The sequence below is a fragment of the Buteo buteo genome, chromosome 18 (assembly GCF_964188355.1).
Source record: "Buteo buteo chromosome 18, bButBut1.hap1.1, whole genome shotgun sequence".
Classification (NCBI taxonomy): Eukaryota; Metazoa; Chordata; class Aves; order Accipitriformes; family Accipitridae; genus Buteo; species Buteo buteo.
In genome coordinates, this window is record NC_134188.1 from 8,874,186 (window position 1) to 8,889,206 (window position 15,021).

Consider the following 15,021-nt stretch of genomic DNA (forward strand, 5'->3'; position numbering starts at 1 on the left):
GCTTTTATTTCCAGACACACTGTAAAACTTCACTGGCAGCTGCCAACAGACACTGAACAAATGAAACCCTTGTAATAATTCAGGTTTTTTTACCGGTGGAAGAAATCAATTACTAATGATGTCTGTATAGCATTGGACTTGTTTTCAGGTTCTGAGACTTGAAAACTAATATAGTAGCTGCTGAAATCATTCTCATCAAGAACATGAGCATCTTGCTCATCTGTCCATAAGAGTTGTCAGCATCCAGTGATCCCAAAGATATAAATATTATTCTTCAATAACTAAATGTATCTAAGACTGTGTTCTTTCCACACTGGGTAGCCAAACTGCTCTAATGCTCCAGTGAGTAACGAAAGTAAAGCAAAAAAAAGAAAAAGCATCTTTTCCCCTACAGCAAAGAGCTATCTAGTTAAGTTCCACTCAGGACCTTCTGAAGAGTGAAAATATTCAGAAAAAAATTAAATTAACAGACAACTTGAGAGATTTTACCAATACCCCTGCTTTTGATTACAAACCTGTATGATTATTTTTACTTGTGCACCGGTTAGGTAATAGGATAAACATTCACACACTGTTGCTGTCCATTGCGTGCTTCCACCTGTTGGTCTAACATAGAACAAATTATAATCTCCTTTAGTACAAGAGAAGTTGGCATCTCCTGAGCTTAACCACAAACCCCCCCTTTACTGAGATTTTTATTTATTTATTTTTTTTTTAAACTGCCTGAGCCATCAGGGAAAAAAGACAATCTACATTACAGTCAACAGTAAAAAGAAATTGTTATCCATCTCTGAATCTATGTGACAGGAAGAATCCAAAAATATAACCCCAAAACTTCAACATGAGGAGGATCATGAGTCCCAGAAGCATGACGCCTGTGTTAACAGAACAAAGGAAAGTCCGTACTTCATCTGCAAATTAGGCTTTTTATATTCATTCAGGGAATGGGTATTACAAACAGAATTCTTTTTTCTTCACAGTATAGACAACACACAAACAAATCCATGGGAGAATACCCCGGTTCTCTCTTTTCTACAGTCTAGAAAAGAGAGACCTCCTGTACATTTTAATGAGATACGATTCATCTCAAGAAAAAACTCTATCATCTGTCCAGTATTTTATAGTTCATCCTATAAATGTTCTTTCTTTCTATAGCATGGTTTCTGCTTTACTGGCATGTAGCATAACCCTTAGAAAAAAAACCCTTTATAAAATAAATTACAGCTGGCATCCCATTTCTTCTTTATTCAAAAAGCAAACCACATCCAAATCTTAGATCATCAGTGCTAACACAGGAAAATATTAAGTCATTATTAGTTTCTAATACTGCTGCTCAGTATAAGGGAATGGCTACCTGATATCGGCCAAAGAACATTCTATTGCTAATGTCCTAATTATCTTCAAATTTTCCTCTAGCTTCCTTAGACAGCTGATATCCATTGTTTTTTCAGCTCCAGAATCATAAAGTATCACCTGTTACAGACAAGAAACACAATGAAAAGAAAAAAACCCTCTCTTAGTGTATCTGTAACAAATGATAATTCAAAGCATGCCTGAATAGGTAAACAAAATTCGAACAAACATTACCAGCATTCAATGAACGGCCTTTGCACTGAAGTACTTCATCACCCAACAAAAATGACTACCACAATGTACCCAGAGGACAAACACAAAAAATGTGTTCAAAGGGGGTTAAAACAACTTTACAGACACTGTTACTACAATAAGAAAATTTCTTTTCCCATGCTTCACTTATGTTGGTGTATTTAAATTTGTAAACCTAGAAACACTGAAATAGCTCCCCTCCACCTGTTGCTTTTTATTCTGACATGGTTCAATAGCTCTTTGAGGGCCCTTAGCCTTAGAAAGCAGATGATGCAAACCAGAAGTATGCGAAGTCCCACTTCTGCCTCCTACTAACAAGACCCACAGGCATAATCTGATAATGGTGGAGAGAACCAACGGCAATCCAGTCCTGGATTATCTGTATGATTAAAAAGCCACTCTTACTTTTGAGGCAAGTAGTTATCTATTCACAAAATGCCTCTTCTGATGCTCCTTATTCTTTTCAAATGAGCACAAGACACATATTTAATGCAGCACTGTGTGAGAAGTTACTGTGGAAAATGTTACACCTACATGGCACAGTGCATCATCATCAGTTTAGGGTTCAAGCAACAGCATGACTACATGTGTTCCTGTGGTGTGCACTCAGCTCAACTGGCTCCATCTTTTAGCAAGGATCATTAAGTTTGAATTAATGTGACCCTCAGGTTCCCACAGCTTCTGGAATCTAAGCTAAACTGTAGTGTAAACATACACAAAGTCAAACTCATGAGCCTTCTTCAACTACTAGGTTCCCTGCTAAAGGCATCTGAGCTTTGATGAGACTAATCTTATTTGCAGCAATGTACAATGTAACTTACTTTGGACAAAAGCGAAAGGCTGTATGAGAAAATATTAACACAGAAGTAAGAATCAAAGATTTCACATTATTTTAATCAATGAATGCTTACAATCTTTAGAAATGAAAGTATAAACCCTGTTATGATAAGAGGTTTACCTCTGCAGTCGTTTCAGAGACAATCCTGCTTATTCGACCTCTTTGCCACTGTTTCAAATCATGTACATAAACAGCACAGTGCATACTACTTTCCCACTTCACGGACTGTGGCTGGGATTCTTTGTAGATGGTAGCCATCCTCTCCTGTAAACTAACATTCAAAACAACACTTTTCTAGTGGTAAAATTTTACCCAGTGAATAAAGGGCTTATTTAGTCAATCACTGCTTAACTAGCACCCAGTAAAGTTTTAGTAAGTGTCTGACATAGTATTGTAGTTTTTCATGATATGTTAGAAATACATGAAATGGAGCTTCAAAACACATAATCTGATTAAAATTCTATAGAACTATCATGTTTTCTTAAACAATGGAGTTAATCTGAGTGATACTGACCATTCTGTATAGCACTATTAGATGCACTATTTTGTCTTGACAACTTGAGACTGTGGTACTCATTTAGTGTCATGACTAATTCAAAGGGACTCTAGGTAGCTACATGCAAGTAGGTAAAAAGATGAAAGAAAGGAATAACAAGAGTCAGAAAACAAGCAGGTCTTGCACTAAGCAATGACATTTCCATTTAATGGTCTTCAAACAGTAGTCACTATTACCTAAATGTTACCTAAATATCTACCAAAGGAAGGTTGATACACTAACGTGTAGAAATTGCCTTCAAATCCTAACAGCATATTAGAATCATGTTGAAAGAAATAACTTGAAGTTTTATGACTTAGGACACCAGTATTATTTAACAAGATTCCTAATGAAGGAATGGGGAGGAGAAAAGAAAGAGCAAAAAGATTTAATCTTTCTGAACAGTGTTGCATTTATCAGGCCCCAATACTACATTAAAACTGATTTGAAATAGAGTTACATCATGTACTTAATTTGGAATCAAAAATATTTAATAAACCACAACATAGTGCCAATCTGTCTTTTGTTCCTATACTTTCCTCAACAAAGCAAGATAAGCCAACAGCATTCAAAACGAGTACCCAGTGCCAAATGCAACCCTTATCACGGTTTCTTCTAACTATACTTCACCAGTTTGTAATAAGAATGCCTTAACTTGAAAAAAGTTCTTCGAATTTTCCTTTTTCAGAAAAGTACCTTTTCAGTATACTTTCTGATGACAGCCATTGTATAAAAATTTTACTAGGAGACACAACATGACTAATTCTCGCTTGTAGCTCTTTCTTAGAAAGTGATCTGAAATCTCCTTCATCCACAGGTTCCATGCCTATAGGATTTAAAGCTTCTGAGGTTTCAGGAATTTCTTCTAGAGGAACATCCCATATTTCATTGGGCTTTATAGCAGTACTTTCAGTGTACCTGTAAAGAGCATAAAATAACTAGAATGGAGAGTTTAAACACATTTGAAACAAAGTGAAAAAGAGCTTAATGATAAAACTTCAACATGACAGGAATCATTCAACATGAATAGAGTGAATAAAGAGTAACTCAGAAACGCAGAAAAAAATCCCAACAAAAGACAAAAACTTTTCTAAATGCTACTTCTGAAACACTCATGATAGTAACATTTTTATTCTCCTTCAGAAGGTATCCTTGCACATTCTAGTGTCAAATGAAAGCACTATGCAATATAGGCTGCCAGCAGAAAAGCAATCCTGACACAAACAGGCTGCTGAACATTGATGTTTGTGTCTGCCTTAAAAAATGTCAAATTACTACTATCATGCTTCTGGAAAGCAATGTTGCCTCTGAGTAAAAGCTGCAACATGCAACTTCTGAAAGGAATATTTACACATCATAGAAGTAAAGAATGTTGACATTAGTGAAACATCTACCTCTATCATTCTCTGAGGATATAAATACAACACAACCAGTGCTACCACTTTCTTAAGTACAGTACTGAATGAAGTATAGCCACGCTAATACCTTTATGAGAACTTGTTTAAGTTGTGCTCTACTGGATAGAATAAAGACCAACAACAATCAGGAGTTGGCTGGTATGTATTTTGAGCCACAACCCAGCTTACTATGAGTCTGCATGAATTGTGCCAACTAGAAATGTAAGATTGCGGCTTGAAGAAACATCTGCTAATGCAAAAGAACTGGTTTCTTGCAAACAGCACTGACTAAAGGAGATGGCAAGGCTGAGTTTAACTGCTAGCCATTTCTGGGCCTCCAGGCAGAAACCCTTTCCTGTTTTCAGAGATCTACCACCCGTCTTTTCCGTCATGGGAAGGAAAAAAACCGCTCTGTTAAGAGAGAAAATTCCATAGTGTTTAAGTGTTGAATCATCCACTACATACTGCTACACAATTATTTATGCAAACCTCCCTGATGCAGGTCTTTGGAAACTGCTTGGTTAAACAGCTAACTTGTAGAACCAGGAAAAAAATGAACACCACAGCTTACAAATACACTTACCTTGCATACAACTAGTCTGAACTATGAAATGGACAGAGGCAATCCAACACAGAGAGTTGTCCCAAGTGAAATACATGTTACATGTCTTACAACCACCTCTCTAGTAACTCCAGTATAGCATTATCATTGCAGATCCATCAGAAAAACAAATCCATTTGGAATGAACTTCAGACTCCCCAAGGTTTCTTGCTGGAATTCTGTATGGACTACTTCCTACTCCAATGCAAGAGTAAGGTTACAGATGTTTGCTTGTCAGCAAGCTGGATTCAATGAAGCACTGTGCTCTCCTGCTTATATTGCCTTATACTAGTTTAGAGCTGGCCTGGGTATTCCTCAACAGCATTAAACATGAAACAGTAATCCCAAATGTGATTCTAAATGACATAAAGGCATTTTAAATTATTCACCGGTCTCTTGCCTTTTTGCAGACATCCATCTTCACAAATGTGAAATTCAGTGAGAAAGTGTGTTAAATGAACTCTGAAGAGCTAGGGACCTATGCACACAGGAAAACAAAGCCAGCCAAAAACCCCCAAGTCCACACAAAACAACTCCCTTGCCCCACCCCACCAGTGGAAACATCAGTCCAACTAAAAGACATGGAGCACTGGGTGTAAATGGCAAGGTGTTGGTGGGTGGGGAGAGGGGCTGCAGGGGTGACCTCTGAGAGAAGAGGCCAGGTGCTGTACCATGGCAGACACAGCCCATTTCAGCGCTCTCTGCAACAGACCCTCCAAAGGACATGGCCGAGCCTTTCGCTGAAGCTGGTGGCACCTCTAATTTAATGAAGGGCAGAAAACACCAAGGAGAGAGAGGAGGGAACAGAGGAGAAATAAAATAGGGAACACCAAAGTCAGAAGAGTAGAAGGTATTTTGTGGGGGGAAAAGGCACACTCCTGAAGGGACTGAAGCCTGTGGAGGGCCCACACTGGAGCACAGGAAGAAAAGAGCAAGAAGGAAGGAGGAGCAGGGAGAAATTACTGTGTCCTGACCCCAACCCACTGCACTGCTCACTGCCTCACTGAAGGCACTGAAGTCACCTGAGTGTAGGAGGGGGAGGAGAGGTGCTTGGAGTAAACTTGAGCCTGAGAAAGGGGAAGGGTAGGTACCATAAATTTTTGCTCTTATGTAGCAATGCCTGAAGCATTAATAAAATATTTATGCTTATTAGTAATAAATTAAGTTAAATTAAGTCTGTTTTGCTCGCAGCAGTACTTGCTAAGCAATTTCCCTGTATTTATTTTGACCCATGAGTTTTCTTGCTTGTTTCTTCTATTCACTCCCCAGTCCACCTAAAGAAGGGGGAGTGAGTGACCAACCAAAAAATCCACTGTAGTAAGTTATCAGTGTTACACAGCAACTTATACTGTAGTAATATTCCCACTTGTTTGCAGGCTGCAAGCAGGCATCTAAGTATAGCTGTAACACAACAAAATACACTAGTGAGAGTGACGAAACAATTCAGCTCTTCAGGTTTAAATAAAGCTGTTTGACTTCACAAAAAATCTCACTAAAAATTGTGACCAGTACAAGAAAAGCGTTACTATGATTTAGTCGTATTTCTGAGCTATGAGATGAAAATCCACTCACTTGCTTCCTCCTGAAAAAAGCAAATTCAGCAATTCCCTTTAGGAAGCAAAACTTTCTATATAACAATCTTTTTACTTTCATCAGTATTCAAAAATTATTTATGAAAGAGTAATTATTAATTTTCATGAATACATCCCATGGATTATCTTTTTAAAAAGCCAACAAATTAAATGAAGCAGTGTTATCTCCTTATCAGCCTCATCTTCCCTCACGGCTTCCCAACTCTTCTGTCTATCGCTGTCATAGCTGGTTATCCGAGTATTTGCTTTCTAGTAACAGACCTTCCAAAGAGATGACTTACCTCAGGTGCAGGTTAAACACACAAAAGTAGTACTTCTTTTCTTACTAAAAGGGAACAGGAACCTTAACGATAACCAGTTTGGGGAAGATTTAGCACTTAAGCACACTACAAGTATGATGCAAAACATTTATCTCCAACTTCTGAATCAATTACAATTTCAATACATTGTTAGTCAAGATTTAGTTTGAGAATTCAACTATGCCAAACTGCAGAGTTACACTCTGTAACTTACGTCAGTTGATGAATGTGATTTTTAATGAATTTATCACCAATGTGGTAAGTTCCAGCCACTGGAGGTGAATATTAAAGCCAGTAATTCTGTTACACAAATGCAGTATTTCCAAATACTTTAAGTTATGCACAAGGTATTTACCCAGGTGTGTAGGATGCTAGGTCTTCTTTAACCAGCTGGCAGTTAATACTAAAGCTTCTTCCATGAACAGCAGAGGAGTCAAAGAGTTCAACAGATAAGATGTTATTATCTAAAATTTCTGTGAATGAATAATATAAACATAATTAGTGCCAACCAATGACAGTATAAAGACTATTTATGGTTTTGGAGGCATGGCAAATGGTACTAAAAGACAGAATTTTGTAAAATTATACTTGATTTATAAAATAATTGATTCTGAACATCAACAATATGTAGAGGCTTAGCTTTGCACATATCTATAAAGTTAACTTTAAATACAAAGTGTTTTTGTACAAAGAAACCAACTGATACATGTAATTTCATTTTTTAGATGGGTTCCAAACCACCATTCCACAGGGGTTGAAAAATAACCAGCTGTATATTAACAGTAAATGGTATTAAGAAAAATCCTACTAAGGCATGTATGCATTATCTGAATTTCCCTCCCTGCCCCAATGTTTTAGAGCAGCAGCAATCACACTCCCCGATACTCATAAAATCGGGAAGAGTCAAGGATAGCTAGTACTGTTGGAAACAAGCCCATTTTAATAAACCAGGATACTTGTATCACTTAATGCTGGTGTGGTCCCTAAGAGAAGACATAAACAGAGCTTTTGTCAGAAGTTCTATCTGTTAGGTCTCCTCCAATCAGTTCATATTTAGATACTCTCACTCCGGGCTACCTGTTGCAAGTATGAACATAAGCATTTCAAATAAATACCATTTAAAATAAGAACGTGCATGTTTCTACATTTGAGTCAATTCAACAATATTTAAAGTAATACACTCTTGATAACTTACCAACAACTGAACACAGCATAAGTTTATCTTCAGTCATTTCTTCAAATCTCTCCTTGGCTTCTCTGTTCCACTCATTTGCCCCTTTATAAGGCTCAATGCAAGCCAGCCTGCACCTGATTGCCTAAAGAATAACTCAAATTATGTATCTACCATTACATAGCAACACCATCTCATTACAGCCAAATCACAGCCTCTGTGTCGCACTCATGCAGGACAGCAAGACAGCATGACTTTGGCTTCTGGTTCCACATTACCATTATTTGAACTGATTTAAGATGATCCCCGCCCACCCTGCTGGCAGCTGAGGAGGAATGTCAAATTCAGATATATTCTTGCCGAAATAGAGCTGACTTCTCCTTGCTTCCCTTTATGGTTAGGCATAAAACTGGTGCAGAGATCAGGAAAGATTACTGCAGAGAGGTGATAAAGAAAGCCTTCATCCTGGTTTGCTTATGATGTAATTACTCAGACTCAAAGCATCTAAGATTAACATGACTATACCATTGTAGAAGTCTGAAGGACCACAGTAACTATGTCACAAAAATTCCTGACAGATTTTTGAAAGGTATTAATTAGAAGACATAAAAAAAGAGACACACAGGAAATCAGACAAGATGAAGTACGTTGATTAAAAGAATTTTTGTTTAGCATCTTTATTGCAAACTTTGGTGGCTACACTATGCCTCAATTTTAAATTAACTGTAATGTTATTGTTTCCCTCTTGTTTATTGCACCAAAAGGAAGAAGAGTAACACAAGTGACTGAAAAGGGAGAGAAAGGAAATAAAGACAATAGAAATAAGAATGTTTTGTGCAGATATTCTTAGGATAAAGGCAGTCAGGAATATGAAAATAAGGCTGACTGACAGGTTAATAATTAGAAGAAAGGGCTGTGGATGACAAAGCCAACACTACATTAAGTACTGCTTATTCCAGTCTTGGCCAAGATTTCTGCACTACCCAAGTCCTCTAAAATGCCTGCGAACTGTATTAACTGGCTGAAAAAAGTCCAACTTCTCTTGTAACAGCCTAATTCAAATCTCTTAAACAACCAACTTACATTTGAGGCAATGCAATATAGGATCATGTGTGAAGACTTAGCAATGCTTTCATGCAACAGGATAGAGCTGCACAAGCAACCTCATTTCTGATACTCTTACCTTCTGAATGCTCTATTTTGCAATCTTGTGTTCATTCATGTTTCAAAGAGTTTTAAATCCTTAACATTTTTTTGTAAATACAAAAGATTTGAAACCATAGCAACACATAAGCAGACTCAAGTCTGCTGATCTTTCTATTACTTGCATTAAAACTAATAGCAAGAGGAACTTGTTACTTCTTACGCAAACTTCAACTGTAAACACCTTGCAAGAGTGTTTCACCATAACCTATACACGGTATAAGAATGCTGAAATTTGAGAATAACTGATGGGTTCAGCTTTTTTTTAGACCATTCTCTAGTGGTCATATACCCACCTGTATTGGTAACTCTTTAGCCCCTTCTCCATTAAGTTCAAAATGAGCAGGCATAGTAGTATGTGCTCAAGAGCTGACAAATTAACAGGCAATCAGTTGGAATAATGGGATAACACACATCAAAAATCCCAACACCATTATTCATTAGCCGCTCTGATCTGAAGCATTAAGACATTGCGACTGCAAGAACATTTTGCCATTTTCAGAATGTTTCCTCTCCCTTGCTGTCAAAAAAGGCTCAATTGTTTTGGCTGAAACCTTCCCCTGAAACATCTGCTCAAAATATAAACAATTAAATCCTACTTTCAGTAGAAGATGCTGGACAACCTTAGTTACAACACTCACTACTTCTGGTGCCTACAATTGGTTAAAAAAACCCCTATCAATATATGAAGTTTTAAAGTTCAGCATTAATTATGGTTGGAAAATAAAAGAATGTAAAAATTAATTTGGCTTACTATGGAGTAGAAGAAGGTACCTGAATTAAACACACACACAATGTATATACACCTCCTCACCGGAAGGTAACATTAGATTTCATTTAAAACTAAATGATATAAAAAAAAAAATTTAAGAGTTTTCAATGTGCACCCAAAACATATTTAATAAGTCACATCATAAACCCATGTGAAAAGGAACTTGCTTAACATTTTGTTTACTTCAGAATGCTAACAACCCTCTCCCCTTCCAACCATTGAGATTCTATTAATTTTGACTATTTAATCCAGGCAAGCACTAATTTACCTTTTCTGGAAAGCTCAGAAGCTCCTTTTTTACTCTGCATATGTCTTTAAGACTTAAGTTAGCAACATTGCCAAAGTCAACATATTTTACTGTAACTTCCTGACAGCTTGGCAGCCCTTCAAGAAAAACAACCCAAGTTATTAAAACAAAAAATGAGTACCTGATACAGGTTAAAGCACCAGAATTTCAGAGCAAAATACACATTTATACCATATAATCATAAAATATCACATTTTCAAATGTTCTATAACCCAATTCAAAAACCATATTCTTTAAGAGCCAGCTCTTTCAGGTTCCTGAAATGAGAGAGTAAGTATTTTGGTCCCCCTTCCATCTAATCACTTTATGAGACACTGGCACGTTAAATACGTGCCAAGTAGACATGTAAGCATAGAGGCACGCCACACTGCCCATGCAGGCAACACAGGGGTGAGCACAAGTACACCCCTCATCCCGTGTGGAATTACTATGGAGATTAACCCACACTAGTTACACTCAGAGGTTGGCTATAATAGACAACTCTGTAGTTCAAACTGTAATAGTAAGTGAAACATTATTTTAAATAATGATATAATGAAATTTCCATAATATATAGAAAAATAAGTATACCGCTTCTATTTAAAAATGTATAAAACACTCCATTAATAGCAAAAGAATATAACATGAATTAGTACTACTGACTTTAGAACCTACCTGTTAGTATAAGGGTGCCTAGTAAAAATAATGACTGTTTGTTACCATTCATAGCCAGTGTGTGACTGAGCTGGTACCACATCTGATTTTGCAACCTAGCATTAGAGTGAAAGAACCAATACTTCACCTATAATCTGTGCTCTGTACCAATTCCCATCCTCCTGTTTTGCAATACAGGCTTGGCCTTCAACTGGGCAGATGATTTCCAAGTTTCTCCCATACTCATGTTTATATACCTCCTGAATTTTCTTGGTAAGAGCTAAAGAATCCAGGCTATCTCTCTAAAGTAAGAAAAACAAAACATACATACAGACCAGATGGTTTTTTTTTCTTCTTCTTTAAAATGGTATTTTTTCTCTTTTAAGGGACATTTTTTTCTAGTGTACTTCCTAGTTTTCCACCTGAAATTATACAGTGGTTATGAATAGATAAAGTGAATTGAAGTGCCTAACAACTGTTAAATATTGCCATGTTCAATCTCCACTCAAAACAGTAAAGCACTACACACCCACACAGGAATTAATCATGTAACAAAACTGACAAAAAAATGTTAACTTTCTGGAATTGTAAAAATTCTTGGAATTAATCTAGGATTGTAGGAATTAATCTCATCTATTAATTCTAGGAATCCTAAAACTGGTAACAAGTGACAGAAGTTAATAGAAATTGTACCTTATTTAATGTGGACTACAGGTAGCTCAACGTTAAAATGTTTGTTCCGAGTTTTATTTAAATAGACCTTATTTCTAAACTTACCAACTGGAGATAGAAATCACTTGGACTATTAACATGACAGACAACGACAGAGACTTCTCTTTCTTGTGGAATCTTAGGTGGACTATACTGCAAGATGGTGTTATTTTCTAACTGACTGGGAAGCTGTGATCTAAACCTAAGGTAAACAAAATGAAATTTTGAATACATTCTGTCAAAATTAACTGAGAAGGAACCCTTTTATATTCAAATGTCAAGTTTCTCATAAAAACTGCAAAATGGTCTTATAAAAATAACTTGATTCATGTTTGTATGAATAGCTTGAACTTTCCTTCTTGCATTTGGTGCAGACAGTTTTCTCTAATGCTTCTCCCCTCACAAAGTAATATATGAAGAATGATATACGGCAGCTGGCTCCTAAAAAGATTTTGTTATTTGGGATGCAGTAGCATACATTTAAATTGTCAAAAAAAAGTAAAAGGCTAGAATCCACTACATAGATAAAACCATTTTCTTTAGATTTCCTTAGCCTCACTTATGAGAAAAAGCAATTACCTGAGGAATAGATGCAGCAAAAAAATTACCTCCCACTGTTCTCACCACCATAACTAGTTATGCTCAAATATAAACAAAAACCTTTCTCTGTGTGCAGCAAGATAAACTGTAATTTCTTACAGATTTGCATGCTGTACCCCTGTACCCAAACACCAAAATGCTCATCTTGTTCTCTATCTCCTGTCTCTTCCACTGGTCCCTCCTCTGTCCTAATGCCAAAATCAAGCTCCCCCTTATACCCTATCATTGTTTCTCTTATTCATTGTGCTATAATGAAGCTCCCCCTTATACCCTATCATTGTTTCTCTTATTCACTGTGCTATATGCACCATGTTACACGGCTGGTTCAGATGTGCTGACTTCCTGTCACTGCCTACCAGCCAAATCAAAACAGATACAAGGCTTGATTTCTGTATGTTTTTTTGTACATGGTAAGACACTAAGAGCTTCTCTTTTCACCCTCTTGTTATTCAAACTTGTACAGAAACTTAAATTTTGTCATTTTCAAAAATAAAGTTCATTACCTAAATAAAGGCCTGACTAGTACTGAGCATGCCACACTGCTTTTGGTGAAAAGGTGAAGGTGAAAAAAGGAAATTAACAGATATTTCTGAATATTAATACATCACACATTAATATATCAAACACTGCAAAAACAACTTGCTTTGTAAACTTCACTTTATAAGTATTATGACATTACCATTTATGGCATAAGAGCATAAACTAAAGGAAAACACGTACCTTGCCAAGTCTAAAAAAACTAATGCATCCTTGAGAGACACTGGCATGTTATTGCTTATTTTATTAAAAGGATGTTTTTTCAAATCCACAATGAGAACACCATCCTCTTCTCTAAATATGGTCATTAAAACAACTTTATTATTTACCATTCCTAAAAATTTTGTCTTTGTTTCCTCTCCCCAACCTTCACTCTGTGTTAGGAAGAAAGAAGAAGTTAGTGAAGATGTCAGATAATGGTAAAACAAAAAAAAAAGTAATTAAATATAAGATAAAATAAAAGCAAGGAAGGGAGCACAGATGCATCTGAACAGATGAAATAGTGAACACAATGTTAGACTGTCTAGTCCATAGCCATCACAGCACTGAACAGTATTCTTCTATGATGGATTTAGAAGTGTTTTTAACTGTATAAAACTGAGTCAGATCAAAGGACTACAGTTTCCACCATGTTTCTTTTAAAGATGCAAGATTTTATCCTCTCTGATTGTTCTGATAGATAACCAGAATTGTCATACACTGTTTAATCTCATGACTTACATTTCTGCTCTCCCAATTCATTTGAAAGTTTGTTCTTATCATGTCTTCATAAAAACATACAAATACAGTTTGATCGATTTACACATTCCTCCTCTCCACATCATCCTTCTTGACATTTTACCTACCTTGAAAAAGCCTGTCTGAATTTATTTCTCTTATGTCAAGTTAATGTGTTTCTCATTTGATACTGCAAATCTGTGCTTTTTAGGTGTGAAAAAAATGAAAGCACATATAAGGAAGACATTTTACCCACACCTGTGAAAATTGTTCCAGATTGTTCCTATTTAAAGTTATTTCAGACAACATCAGACTGGTAAAAAAACCCCAAACCAACCAGCAGTTATACTGTCAGAAATGCACAGCTGCACTGGACATAGTTCATTCCCATGTGAAAGTGGCAAAAATAAAGAACCTAATAAATAAGTGAATATTGAAGAAAATAATGCTGCAATATATGCCCTTTTTCTAAGGGAATAAAGGCTGACAGTACTTTATTTGTTGTTATACTGAAAGATAATAAATAACACTTTTCAATATGTGGCAGAAAAATTTAAGGAACAAAGCCAATCCCTGAAAAGATTCTCTTAAAAATTCTGAAGCCATTTCTTCTCTGGATGATTTTTGAAATTTACTACTTGCATAAAGTTATCAGACAGCCATGAAATAAGAGTATCAGTTCTGTAATTTGTTTTTAAATTTGACAAAAGAACATGCTTAGAGTAAGAGTAGTGAGATTTAAGCCTGAAATATGTATCTGCAAACCCAGAGGCTTTTTAAGACAGACTGCTATAAGCTTGTTTCCTTTCCAATGAAAGCAATGCAACCCATCTTTTTAGAAGAGATAACTTTTTTTTTTTTTTTTTAAATAAAATATACCCTGTACTCCTCTCAAGTTTCCTTCTGTTTATACTGGAATAAGATCATTGTAAATTATGTACTGAAGTTCTTTTATATAAATCTTAGGAAGAAAAAAAAATGTACTGAAATAGTACAAACAGCTTCTACTTACTGCATTTTTGGGAACAACATCTTTCAATGAACACTGTACTGCTAAAGGAGGAACAGCTGTGAGTTCTGCCTCGATGTGCTCATCAGGCTTCCTTACAAACAAACAAATGTCGTCTGTTTCAATAGTTTGCACAGTAGCAAGTTCAGGCCTTTCAACAGGAACATATCTATTGTCAACGGGAATAAAAACAGTACTAGCTCAAAAGAAAAGCAAAAAAACCAAACCCCAACACCAAAGAAACCCTCAAAACCAAACCCCACACTTAAAAGTAATGGTGATTATTGCAATAATTGGCATAATGTCACATCACTGAAACAAAACTAGAAGGTCTCAATGAAATAATTTTTTTTTTTTTTTTTAAACATTGAGGACTCCCGTGTTCTCTTTTGCAATGCAAGTCCAAGTGAAACATTTTAACGTGTGAAGGCTTGTACACTTGTGTACTTACATACACTGCCACTTTTCTTGTTGGAAATATGCACATACAGAAT

General features: G+C 36.2%; 1 protein-coding gene across 1 annotated transcript in view; it reads right to left on the bottom strand.

Annotated features, from left to right (window-relative positions):
* Positions 1–15,021, bottom strand: part of RNF17 (ring finger protein 17) — a 51,710-nt gene that overhangs the window by 16,745 nt on the left and 19,944 nt on the right. Inside the window, exons 15-25 of the mRNA XM_075050419.1 lie at positions 14,531–14,696; positions 12,985–13,175; positions 11,731–11,866; positions 11,102–11,255; positions 10,282–10,397; positions 8,063–8,183; positions 7,223–7,340; positions 3,675–3,896; positions 2,564–2,714; positions 1,355–1,473; positions 516–606 (exon numbers count right to left, since the gene is read on the bottom strand). Of these exons, the coding sequence (XP_074906520.1) occupies positions 516–606; positions 1,355–1,473; positions 2,564–2,714; positions 3,675–3,896; positions 7,223–7,340; positions 8,063–8,183; positions 10,282–10,397; positions 11,102–11,255; positions 11,731–11,866; positions 12,985–13,175; positions 14,531–14,696 (1,585 nt within the window). The remainder of the gene's footprint in view (positions 1–515; positions 607–1,354; positions 1,474–2,563; positions 2,715–3,674; positions 3,897–7,222; positions 7,341–8,062; positions 8,184–10,281; positions 10,398–11,101; positions 11,256–11,730; positions 11,867–12,984; positions 13,176–14,530; positions 14,697–15,021) is intronic.